This window comes from Saccostrea cucullata, unplaced genomic scaffold, assembly GCF_032062105.1.
Source record: "Saccostrea cucullata isolate Sc308-1 unplaced genomic scaffold, CSIRO_AGI_Scuc_v1 ctg4609, whole genome shotgun sequence".
NCBI classification, from domain to species: domain Eukaryota; kingdom Metazoa; phylum Mollusca; class Bivalvia; order Ostreida; family Ostreidae; genus Saccostrea; species Saccostrea cuccullata.
The window spans coordinates 32,679-45,280 of record NW_026931231.1 but is presented as its reverse complement, the minus strand read 5'-3'; the positions used below and the strand labels follow the sequence as shown (position 1 = coordinate 45,280).

General features: G+C 36.9%; 3 protein-coding genes across 3 annotated transcripts; 2 read left to right on the top strand and 1 right to left on the bottom strand.

The window, feature by feature from the left end:
* The first annotated feature begins 1,366 nt into the window (after positions 1-1,366).
* Positions 1,367-7,079, top strand: LOC134231905 (uncharacterized). The gene is made up of 4 exons (XM_062713858.1): positions 1,367-1,995; positions 2,182-2,313; positions 3,011-3,097; positions 6,564-7,079. Exons 2-4 carry the CDS (start codon positions 2,269-2,271, stop codon positions 7,077-7,079), a joined length of 648 nt encoding a protein of 215 aa, XP_062569842.1. The 5' UTR covers positions 1,367-1,995; positions 2,182-2,268.
* Positions 7,080-7,107: 28 nt separating this feature from the next.
* Positions 7,108-9,516, top strand: LOC134231906 (uncharacterized). Its single transcript, XM_062713859.1, has 4 exons — positions 7,108-7,232; positions 7,506-7,652; positions 7,903-8,616; positions 8,863-9,516. Exons 1-3 carry the CDS (start codon positions 7,205-7,207, stop codon positions 8,331-8,333), a joined length of 606 nt encoding a protein of 201 aa, XP_062569843.1. The 5' UTR covers positions 7,108-7,204; the 3' UTR covers positions 8,334-8,616; positions 8,863-9,516.
* A 431-nt stretch (positions 9,517-9,947) lies between these two features.
* On the bottom strand, positions 9,948-12,569 carry LOC134231908 (uncharacterized). The gene is made up of 2 exons (XM_062713861.1): positions 12,474-12,569; positions 9,948-11,104 (listed from the first exon to the last, which is right to left on the bottom strand). Exon 2 carries the CDS (start codon positions 10,988-10,990, stop codon positions 10,673-10,675), a length of 318 nt encoding a protein of 105 aa, XP_062569845.1. The 5' UTR covers positions 10,991-11,104; positions 12,474-12,569; the 3' UTR covers positions 9,948-10,672.
* Positions 12,570-12,602: the final 33 nt, after the last annotated feature.

Here is a 12,602-nt window from a genome sequence, read left to right as displayed (position 1 = left end):
TGAAATCTGCCTGCTCGCCTCTATTTCCCCAAATATTGAAATGAGAATTTAAGAATATTTTCATTATGACCTACATGTACAGACTTATATGCAACTTAATATTATAAGCTGACATATTTTTTAGCTATGGGTATATCAGAATTCAGATGTACATTAAATCCCCCAAGAAATTGTTCACACATTTTTTTCTGATCTTGTGTATATATCTCAACTCCCTCAGCTATACCTTATTTGGTACATGTACTTTATAAAAACATGTCACCATAAGACCGCAGAACATTAATTTTAACTGGCAAGATCGGAAATACATCATTTCTATCTGTTACAATCAAAATATTCACTGATAGACAATGAAATGGGCGGATACATAATAAACAAAATTCAATGGCAAACGGGCTAGTGAACTTGGCAAGGTTGTATGTGAAAGTTCTGTAGTTTCTTGTTTTTGTAAGTTTTACCATTAAGTATCGTATAAATAAAACCTTTTTGTTAGGTTAAGCTAAAAAAAAATCCTTTTTTGCATTTACCTATTTGCATTTACCTATTTATAATTTTCAAACTAAGTCATTTTTTTTAAATAAAATATTTTCAGATTTTTGTTAGATAACAAAAAATAAAGCTTTTCATAGGCCTACTAATTGTGAATATGTTCCACTATTGTTGGGACTGTCATTTAAAACGGGACAATGAAAGTATTGAGTTAACCATTAACGACAGATGATACAAACAATTTTTTTCTTTGAAAAAGATTAAATATGATGTCACAAGTTTAGAAAAGTGGATGGTTCTTAGATTTTTTCTCCGAAGAACTGGAATATGAAAAACACTTGGAAAATATTAGTAATATTTCAATGAAAACACAAATATAGACAAATCACATTCAGTAAAGGTTTACAGGTGAAAATAAATTTCAGATTATGTTATCATGGCGCTAAAAGTGTAAAATAAACTTAAGAAAAATATACCGAGCCAGGTGAAATATATTAGGAAACGCTTTATAGTCAAAATCAGCCTATGTGATAATGCCATTTTTTTTGTAATTTCGATCTTCCTCTTAAAATTCACCTGGCTTGGTATATTTTTCTAAGGTTTATATTACACTTTTAACGCCAGGATAACATATTCTGAAATTTATTTTCACGGGTAAACCTTTACTGAATGTGATTTCTTTATATTCGTTTTTTCATTGAAATATTACTAATATTTCCCAAGTCTTTTTCATATTCCAGTTCTTAGGAGAAAAAATTCTAAGAACCATCCACATTTCTAAACTTGTGACATGAAATTAAATCTTTTTCAAAGAAAACATTTGTTTGTATCATCTGTCCTCAAAAAATTATTTTAATTTTTTTATTTTCAGGTGTTGCCTGCAGAGCTAAAGTTGTGAACTTTCTTAGAAAGGCCTTTCCAACAATAGCTGATGCAGAGGAAGAATTTGCCATCAATTATGAAAACAAATGCCACAATGACTCCGGGATTCTGGATATTCCTCCAACACCTGCCTCTGCCTTCAGTCTGGAGAAATTTCAGCACTGCTATTTGTCAAAATTTACAGAGGAAGAGGCAATATCCTTATGGAAAAGACTCGGCAAAGATGTCCCAATGCATGTTCATCTTCAGTCTGCACAAGAGAACATTCCTGAAGATGAACTTGTGAAGATCACCAGTAATGCCTCATTTAAGTGTCTCGAAGAGTTTATTTCAAGAAGTTTTTCCAGACTGACGTTAGACAGACAGAAAAATTGTCTCAATAAACTGTTCATCACTGCAGCAAAGCGTGAAAGTGTGACTCATGTTGAAACTTTCCCAAGCTTAGCCATGGAAGCAATGAAGATGCTGAAGGAAAAGGGGAAATCAAATGTCTTGAGGGATTTTGCCAGGTGTTTAGGCCTTAAAAGACCAGAATCAAATGAGCCACTTATGCCAGTTGACAGAATGCCTTTTGGGTTGATCCAGCACCAGATCCAGTTCTTTTGTGCTAGTGATGTAAGACAGGTAAGCTGTTTGTTACATAACCCAGTCATATAATTGTATGAAAATTTAAAGATATTGGTGAATCTGACTAATTAACTTTACAAGTGGTCTAAGAACTTTTTTTCAGACCAGCAAAATTTCAAAAGGAAAAACCAATTTAGATACCCAATTGAAAATTGGATAAAAATTTGAATTAATTACATTTAGATTTCAATACCTTAAGATTATTACCAGTGGCTGGAGACATTGGATGCAGAGTTTGATGACAGGCTTGGCCGAGTATTGAGGGGACCAATGTGGAGTGGCCAGTCCTCGGATTGTGTTGGTGACCCATTAAAGGTATCTTATTGAGTAGTCTTCCCTTGTGATGCATTGAATATGTGGTTTAAAACATGTATAGAAATAACGCTAACAAATATTTAATAGAACTATTAACTATAAACTAAGCTATCATAGAGAGGATTTTAGTAGGTAATCTCTAGAGGTGTAACAATACAGCAATACATCGATACGTATTATCGCAAGGTCTCACGATACGCATATCGTATCACCATGTATGTATCGTGAAACAGTACAAGTTAATGTTCATTATTATACCTCATTATAAATATTCTACACAACGCTTTATCTGATTGGTTCTAGGTTATCACGTGATCGGGCCGTAAAACTTCATATTTCCTGTCATCGGCACGCTTTTCATCATATTCCACCTCTTCGGAACTCCTAGTGAATTTTCCCGCAATATATTTCCCTCACTATCATGCAATAAATGTATATTGTCTTATTTTAAAATTCTTTATCAAAACTGTGAATATTAATATTACAAAATGATTGAAAACAAGGTTACAATGAAAAATCATAAGCTTAGACTATATACCCTCCTCTAAATAACTTTGATTTTGGGTCTCAAGATAGTTTTCTTTAGTATTTTCTATAACTGTAGAGGTTAACAAGCAAGAATACTTAAAGATACCATAAATTTTGTTAGATAGCTTACGATACTCAGCCCTAGTAATCTCTATCGATTTGTTTTCAGGCTCGAGTCAACTTAGCAGCTGTCAGCAAATCCACAATTAACAGACGAACAGCTTCCTCTGACTTTACCGACACTCCTTCAATACAGGTAAGCAATAGTATATGTAAAATTTAATGTAAACAAATTTAACAAAGAAGGATATGGAAATAACGAACAGTATTCAATCTCAACGTCCATTAAACAAATATACAAAATAAGAGCAGAGCAAACACGGCCCCCGAAACATCAGAGGTGGGATCAGGTGCCATGGAGGAGTAAGCATCCCCTGCTGACCGGTCACACCCGCCGTGTGCTCGTTGTCATAATCAGGATATAACGGAAAAAATCCGTGGTCAATTCAGTGTATAAATAATGGACTAACAATTGGTATGAAAAACGTCAGTCAGCGTTTCATTCAATGATAAATTGTATTTGCTGACAAGGTCATTGTATCGACCATAGAATTTACGAAATGATGACTTCAAACGAGACTGTTGATATTCTTGTTTCATCAACTTGCTTGTCAACAAGAGGCCCATGGGCCTTATAGGTCACCTGAGCATAATGCAACAACTTTCCAGTGATTTAATTTGATTAATGTCTTAAGCAAGATGCTATGGCATTCACAATCTTGAAAGAGGCACCATTTGATCATCATAACCATACACTTAGCAGTTGCTAAGTTTGTTTACTTAATACCCATAGGCAGGGTGGGGGAACAAAAAATGCATTTCAAGTAATCAGTAATATTCAGCAATAATCAGTAATGCCCCTTTCACACATGAACCCCTGACCCTTGGGCCTAAATCCACACATTGCACAATTTTTGAAAAGGCACCCAGGCGCGGATCCAGGATTTGGAGTTGGGGGGGCGCCAAAATAGGCAAGTGGGTCCAGGGCAAAGCCCTGGTGGGGGCCCAGGGGGCGAAGCCCCCGGAAGCTCCTGGATTCTAGAGATTTTGAAGGGTTAAATGAGGTCTACCAAAGCCCTGGTGGGGGCCCAGCCCCTGAAGCTCCTGGATTCTAGAGATTTTGAAGGGTGAAAATGAGGTCTACCAAGTAGACCTATTTGATTCACGCTAACTTTGACAATATTAGGGGGGGGGCGCGCGCCTGGTGTGCCCCCCTTAAATCCGCCACTGGCACCCTTGCTTTTCAAAAATATTTGATTAATACCAAGGAGCAGATCTCAAACAATTCATCCAGTTTCAGTATATAAGTACATCCCCCCCCTATGGTACCCCTGACCCTGGGGCCTTGAAATTCACAATTCTGGAAGATTAGGGTCCTTGCTCATCATAACTACATAGGGAGTTCATCTGCTTAATACCCAAGAGCAGAGAAGAAAATTTTCAAAGATTTAATGTATTTTCACAATATAATCAATAGAGCCCCACCCTATCACTAGAAGCCCTGACCCTAGGGCCATAAAATCAAAATTTTGGAAGAAATATTCTTGCTCATCATAATTATGTACTTAGTCTTTTTAATTCCCAGGATCAGAAAAGAATTTTTTTCAAAGAATTCATGTATTTTCATTATATAATCAATAGCGCCCCACCCTAACACTAGAACCCCTGACCCTGGTGGGGCCATAAAATTCACATTTTTGGTAGAGGCACTCTTGCACATCATAACCATGCACTTAGTTAGTTTATTTAACACCCAGGAGCAGAGAAGAAGATTTTCAAAGAATTCATGAATTTTCACTATATAATCTATAGAGCCCCGCCCTAACACTAGAACCCCTGACCCCGGGGCCATAAATTTCACAAATTTGGTAGAGGCACTCTTGCTCATCATAACTATGCACTTAGTTTGTTTATTTAATACTCGGGAGCAGAGAAGAAGATTTTCAAAGAATTCATGAATTTTCACTATATAATCTATAGAGCCCCGCCCTAACACTAGAACCCCTGACCCCGGGGCCATAAAATTCACAATTTTGGTAGAGGCACTCTTATTCATCATAACTATGCACTTAGTTAGTTTATTTAATACCCAGGAGCAGAGAAGAAGATTTTCAAAGAAATAATGCATTTTCACTATATACTTATTTAGCCCCACCCTAGCACTAGAAGCCCTGACCTCGGGACCATAAATTTCACAATTTTGGTAGAGGCACTCTTGCTCATCATAACTATGCACTTAGTTAGTTTATTTAATACTCAGGAGCAGAGAAGAAGATTTTCAAAGAATTCATGAATTTTCACTATATAATCTATAGAGCCCCGCCCTCACACTAGAACCCCTGACCCTGGGGCCATAAAATTCACAATTTTGGTAGAGGCACTCTTGCTCATCATTACTATGCACTTAGTTAGTTTATTTAATACCCAGGAGCAGAGAAGAAGATTTTCAAAGAAATAATGCATTTTCACTACACACTTATTTAGCCCCACCCTAGCACTAGAACCCCTGACCCCGGGACCATAAATCTCAAAATTTTTGTAGAGGCACTCTTGCTCATCATAACTATGCACTTAGTTAGTTTATTTAATACTCAGGAGCAGAGAAGAAGATTTTCAAAGAATTCATGAATTTTCACTATATAATCTATAGAGCCCCGCCCTAACACTAGAACCCCTGACCCTGGGGCCATAAAATTCACAAATTTGGTAGAGGCACTCTTGTTCATCATAACTATGCACTTAGTTAGTTTATTTAATACCCAGGAGCAGAGAAGAAGATTTTCAAAGAAATAATGCATTTTCACTATATACTAATTTAGCCGCACCCTAGCACTAGAACCCCTGACCCTGGGGCCATAAATTTCACAATTTTGGTAGAGGACTCAATGCTGATTACAATCATGCAAACAGTTTAAATGCTTGATGTCCAGGAGTAAAGAAGAAGATTTTTAAAGATTGCATTAATTTTAGAAGTTTTTGCCCCACCCCCCAGGCCACAGGGGGGCAGGGACCATGAAATTCACAACTTATGTTCCCCTTCACCCATAGATGCTTTGTGCCAAATTCGGTTGAACTTGGTTCAGTGGTTGCAGAGAAGAAGCTGAAAATATTCAAATGTTAACGGACGACGCACGACGCACGACGACGGACGAAAACAGATAGCAATAGGTCACCTGAGTTTACTCAGGTGACCTAATAATTTACCTCGTTTAAGAAATTGTTCATACGTAGAGCATGCTCTTGCATATCGAATCAACTGAGATATAAATACTCCGTATGCAGGTGATGAAGGTATATTGCTGCATAAGTAAGGGAAGTTGACGATAGAAAAGTTAAAGTCATCACGTTTATCATAAAGCTTGGTTGTTAGATTACCATTAGTGTCTTTTTCAAGTAAAATATCCAAGTATGATGCAGAAGTGTCGGACTCTGTGGTATCTTTTATTTCAAGCTCACCAGGATATATCGTGTCGACGTAGGAATGAAAATTATCATTATTAATAGACCAAGCATAAAATTTGCATGAAATTCAAACTTCTGTAGACTTGATAAATTTTAGTTTGAAGGAAATTTATTATCCAAATGATACTACTGTATAGGAAGTATAACTTTAGTGATATTAATTAAACTTTTGAAGAAAATGTGATTTTTTTATATTGTTGACTCCAGCTATCAATGTACTGAAGGAAACCAATCCTGGAGGTCGTTATTGGATCAAGCTTGATGGTACCGATGTCAAGGAGGGGCTGCAACACTCCATGAAAGAGAAATGGGATGGTGATGTTGACATGCTAGATGGACAGCTCAGCAAGTTGCAAGAGGAATATAGATTGAGATTAAAGTCGGTGGCCCTCTCAGACTATACTGACTGTGCGATTCCTCTTGAGGAGATACTGTCTGATCTGAGTTGTGACAAGACTTTCCTGGAGAAAATATTCACGGAGGCAAGCAGAAACCTTAGGAGTAAAATTTCACAGGAAAATACCAGCGCTGAAACTCTTAAGACACTCAACTGGGATGTAGTGGAGTGTAATACCCTTCTACAACAGTGTCAAGGTTTTGTAGACAAGTTTGACAACGCAGAAGATATACCTGCACTATTGAAGTGTCTGACCGATGACCTCCATTTATATTTCAAAAACCTCTACAAGAAAAAGAGAACAGCAGTAATCATGTAGTTGTGATAGCTGTGTCTGATGAACAGAGAAGAAGCAAACCCTACACACTTCCTGTTCAGTTCATTCCTTACAAGTCCTTGCGGGATCAGTTCATCAGAGATTTAACATTGCCTTTGAAGAGAGCCATGAAAGATGCTGGACTGGAGGTTGTTGGTACGTTCTACCGAGTGATCAATTTAGTAGCAGGGCTGTCCATAAATACCCAGGATGGGGAATTCCTCAAGGCCCTGTTAAGGGAGGAACTTCAAACCCCCTTCTGTAATTTTATGTCCCCTGCTATTTCAATTGTTAGGGACAACCCTGAAGTAGTATCATTTTAAATTAAGAAACGTATGAAATATGACTTAAACACATTTAATACCAATATACTTTTAATGTTCTCAAAATTGTGCAAAATATATCAGTTTCAATTTATATTATTTTCAGGTACAGTGACAGATGGGGAATTCAATTCTCTCAGAACACAAGGCGAAAGTGGTCCTCTCCACATTTGGCAGTTGGTGCATGATGCCAAGGAAGCAGTGAGAAAAATGTCAAAAACCACTCTGCAATCTATGCTTACATATGCTGGAGGTACATACAATTATAGACATTTTGGCATGTAAATTTTAGAAGAAAGAATATTAAGGACAAATACCATAGAATCAGAACTCTTTAGTGTGCAGTGTAGAGAGAGTTCTTAAAAAGCAAATAATCATTAATTTTTTTGCAATATAAAAATATCCTGTATTATGATTTCTATAACCTTAAAAATATTTTATTAAAGTAATTTTAAAGTAACTTAGTTGAATGTTTCACTTATTAAGCATGTTGTTTTTTTCAGAGGATGCAAATGGTATACCCTTTTCTACCACACCAAACTCTGCCATTCCAACAGATCTGATTGGGAAATTGCATGAACTACAGAATGGTGGCCTCTCTTTTGAGGATGCAATTGTGAACATCCGAGGGTCACTGGTGCCAGAGGGGTACACACCATATCCATTCAGAAAGGATACCCCGGAGTCCTTCCTGGACAAGATGAGGAGCATTGTGGCCACTTTTATTTATAAAGATGCGATCAAAACCTTGAAGCAAGAGGGTAGGGACTTCACCCAACACCTGTATGTTCCTGAGAAGGATTCAGTCACTGGGAAAGATCATCATGAGAGAGGTGACCATAACCACTTACTGAAGAGAATTGCTGGCTGCACAAGAGAATGTCGTTACGAAGAGCTTAATCCGGAAGCCTTTGACAAAGCCATGATCCACTAACAGGATTATCCCATGCTGCTCTAACAGGTCAACGCCCACAATCCGTAGAAGATGCAGAGAGACTCTTATCCTATCATGTTGCGGCCTCAATGCAAAAGCAGGACTTTAACTTAGAAGCAGAGTATGTGCAGACCATAGCTGCCTGGCATGAAGCTTCAGACGGAAGAGGGATGAGCCAGCTAGATCGCTGCAAAGCAAACCATGAGATGCTTAATTACCTGTTGGATCAGTTGATGCCATGGCACAAGGAGAGATATGATTTCTCAACTCTCAACATAAACAGGTCAGTGTACCTTCATATACCAGCTAGTAGATTTTAAATCTGTGTGTAGTTCCACAGCTTCCAGTCTGAAAGGATTTTTCAAAACAATAAATATATTCTCTTTGCTGCAAACTATTGTACACATGTATTTTGATTGATAGTTCTAACTTGTCATACACCTGTGTAAGAATTTAATTTTTCCTCTGATGGATGTATTAACACGATTACTTTAACCACTACAACATTTTCCTTTTTCTTATATTTTAGACCAATGGATACAATCAGGGGGTTCACCAGGGAAACTTTCATAGAGATTACGACAAATATTGAAAGTCAAGAATACAGACGGAGGCAGAACAACATCCTGGGGTATCCTGAACACCCAAGGGCCGCCACAACAGATGATGTTGAATGTTTTTTCAGCTTGACCAGGCGGCACCTTGGGGATACCTTCACAGTGAAGGAATTTCGCACTGGTTGGAGGAAACTGGTCAGAGAATTCTCCAAAAGAATTGACCCCGATTTAAAATTCCACTACTGGACACTTAACGAAAGATTTCATGTGGAACAATCCCAATTTGACGAAGGAACTGGTGACAAAAGACTTCATGTTGTAAAACATAAGTCTCGTGAGGACAGCTCTATATTCACGGCAGGACGGGCATTCTTGCCAGCCAAGAACAAGCTGTCCATGAGACAGAGACTTTTTCGAGTGGATGTGGGACTACCACCAGTTCCCAATGCAGTTCGCCATAAAGATTGAACATTTTTAGAAGTTCCACTATGATTAAAATTGATGTGACCTATTTTCTAAATTCTATAACCTAAATTGAATGATTGAAAACCATTGTTTCCCAAAGTATGATTTCAATATGACATATTGAACATTTTGATTATTACAGAATTGTGTTGTTTTAAATTAACCTGCAAATCTACCAGGTAATCTGAACATGTTGTTGTGCTTCGATTTTGTGTAACTAAAGAAAAATCTTCTTTTTGATAATCTAATTAAAGCTAAATTGTGTTTACCTGGTATTGTTTGATAGAATTCACTTTATATGATACAAATGAGAATCATGAAATTGGTTTCCTTATGTTTTGATTTTGAGTTAAGTCAATTTTCAAAAAAAACTATAAAAAACGGAATATGTTGATTTTACAAAGAGATCATCAAAATGTACAATATTATAAACACAATTTAGCTTTCATCAGATTATCACAGTTTCCTTAACTCAAAATCAAAACATAAGGCAACCAATTTCATGATTCACATTTGTATCATATAAAGTGAATTCTATCAACCAATACCAGGTAAACACAATTTAGCTTTAATTAGATTGTCAAAAAGAAAATACATTTTATTATTGAGTCAAATGCTGACCAACATTTTTAAAACCAATTGATAGTCCATTAGTTATACACTGAATTGACGACAGATTTTTCCGTTATTTCCTCTTCACAACATGGAGCACACGGTGGTTGTGACAGGACAGCATAAGACGCTCACTCCTCCATGGCACCTGATCCCACCTCTGATGTTTCAGAGGTCCACGTTTGCTCATATCTTCTTTTTACGTTATTTCCTTATCACAACAAGGAGCACACTGCGGGTGTGACCAAACAGCCGGAGACGCTCACTCTTCCATGGCACCTGATCCCATCTCTGTTGTTTTGGAGGTCAATGTTTGCTCTGCTCTTATTTTGTATTGTTTTATGGACTTTGCGATTAAATACTGTTTGTTATCTCCATATCCTTATTTTAAATGATGTGATTAATAAACACTGTATCATAAATAATGTTTGTCAAACACTGAATCCGCACTTTTTATTTCAAAGAACAGAGTTGTAAGTATTGCTATCACTGTCTGGTAGCCATCTTCCTCTTTTACATATGTAAAAAAAGGCCCGTAGTTTTCTGGCATTTAGGTTGTTCACAAACCAGGAAGTCACAGATTTCACATGGATGGACACGATTTCCCTGTTCTTAATGGCCGAAGTCACTTTCGGAATTTTCCTCACACCTACGTATCCGAGTGGAAGAGACTGTTCCTCTATGAGTGCAATAACACATATGGCATTAATGTCTGGGGTTTTCTCTCTCGGGCACCAATTGGACGACAATGTCTTTTTGATGTCTTAGGGCATCCTGGACAGTTTTTAAATTGGTCTGGTACCTATCTTCATACGTAGACCCCTTCACGGCGAATACTTGAGTGAATAGCTCTGACGAGTCTTCATCCTCATCCCCCGAACACGGCTCACTGTCATCAGATTCACTCACTACTGGATTCACTGGACAGCCCGTTGACTGAATGGAGACTCCAGTACTTTGTGAGCAGCACACACACGCTGAGTGTCCGAGAGCAGGCATCCCAGGAATGTCCACAGCATTCATCTGTTGAGGTGTTCCATTGAACTGGGCCCCAGGTATGACAGTGAAGGACCAAACTATGACTGCCCATGATTCCTCACCACAGCAGAAAAGTCCGTTGACTTCTTCTTTTTCAAACTGGAAAAAGAAATCAATGAATAAGCTCAACAAAATTGTAAAACATTGTATTTATATTGTTAATGACACATTAAAAAATGCCTAGGAGCTTTATCACAAAATCAAGTGGCATAGTGCTCAATAATAAGGGTAATTCTTATGTGTGCAGTAATTAAAATTTAAATTACCAGGGATTTTTCACTGCCCCCTGTAGGGCCGAATATGGGCCCCATTCCCAATTGCAAAATCCCTCTGTTTTTCCAAAAATAGAACCCATAAAGTTAGCTTGATTAAATTTCTGGTAAAACAATGGCCATTTTTTTGTTAAACTGAAATAAAAATAAACAAAATTTTTATGAAATTTGGCTAAAAAATTATTATTATTGATCTATCTATTATTTACAATTTTTAATTAAGGAAAACATCAAATTTATTAATTATAAGTATTATTTCTTGAAAAACATCATGCTATAAAATTTCCCAGTTATTGTTAAATTGCCGTTAAATTCCCAATTCCAAGGACCCGGGCCCCATTCCCAAAATGGTGTGGAAAATCCCTGATTACATAATCAAGAATTAAAGAATTACTTAATCTACCAATAGGTCCTACTTCTCAAATTACACATCTGTAATACAAAGACAAGCTGTTCTGTGTGGTGTTTTCGAGATTTCTACCTAGATAAAGCTTTCAGCCTATTCATTTGGCTAAATAGTTGACAGTACTGAATCATGAAATCTCAAAGAGCCATAGCCAGCATTTAAAAGGGAATCACTTGTTTCTATTTATAGATACATGTACCTTTTTCAATTCAAGATCAAACTACAAGTTTGTACTCATTTGTTGACCAGTGTTATATTTTCATAGTAAAAAGTACAAAGTAATATTTTCACTGCACCAAGGTGCAACTTTTTGCACATGTTGAAAAAAATATTATATTTGTCATTTGAGAAGAAAGTCTGAGAAAATAGCTTAATCTAGCTATTCTGAATAGCTTAATAAAGTTATATAGCTAAATCAAGCTATACAGCTTAATCAAGAGATAGTGCTGGACCTGGTGAATATCATTTTTGTGTGATTTCCTTAAAGGTATGTAATAACTAACATTGTATGAAAAATTTGTGGTTAAGCAATGTATTTAAAAAATCACATATATAGTAGGCAAAAATGCCTATCAAATGCGCTATAGCTCTTTCTCAAGTCATTTTCGGTAGAAATAAGAATTGATTAAATGTTCTCTTTTATAGCAGGACATGTAAAATAAAGGGGTTAATTTCTTTGATTTGTCCTTAAGTTAAAAAAGACGCCATCCGAACTCCTCACACACCACTTCCCTAGCTTGTTTAAAATTATGTCTAGATGAATTAAATGTGCAAAATATATGAAATGTACCTGAAAATTGCACGAATTGTCGACGAGTAACAACACAGGCGATTGACTGGGGAGTCTGGACTTAAGCCTATCAGCAGCCAGCAGAATCCGGCGTCGTACTAACTAGAAAACTGACCAGTCAGCAAGGGC

What these genes read in the sequence shown, in the direction of transcription:
- LOC134231905 (XM_062713858.1), top strand. Translation starts at nt 2,269, where the DNA reads ATGTGGAGTGGCCAGTCCTCGGATTGTGTTGGTGACCCATTAAAG. An exon ending in GTGTTGGTGACCCATTAAAG is followed by an intron (nt 2,314 to 3,010) that starts GTATCTTATTGA and finishes ATTTGTTTTCAG; the next exon opens with GCTCGAGTCAACTTAGCAGC. An exon ending in CCGACACTCCTTCAATACAG is followed by an intron (nt 3,098 to 6,563) that starts GTAAGCAATAGT and finishes TTTATATTGTTG; the next exon opens with ACTCCAGCTATCAATGTACT.
- LOC134231906 (XM_062713859.1), top strand. Translation starts at nt 7,205, where the DNA reads ATGAAAGATGCTGGACTGGAGGTTGTTG. An exon ending in TGCTGGACTGGAGGTTGTTG is followed by an intron (nt 7,233 to 7,505) that starts GTACGTTCTACC and finishes TATTATTTTCAG; the next exon opens with GTACAGTGACAGATGGGGAA. An exon ending in TATGCTTACATATGCTGGAG is followed by an intron (nt 7,653 to 7,902) that starts GTACATACAATT and finishes TGTTTTTTTCAG; the next exon opens with AGGATGCAAATGGTATACCC.
- LOC134231908 (XM_062713861.1), bottom strand. Translation starts at nt 10,990, where the DNA reads ATGAATGCTGTGGACATTCCTGGGATGCCTGCTCTCGGACACTCAGCG.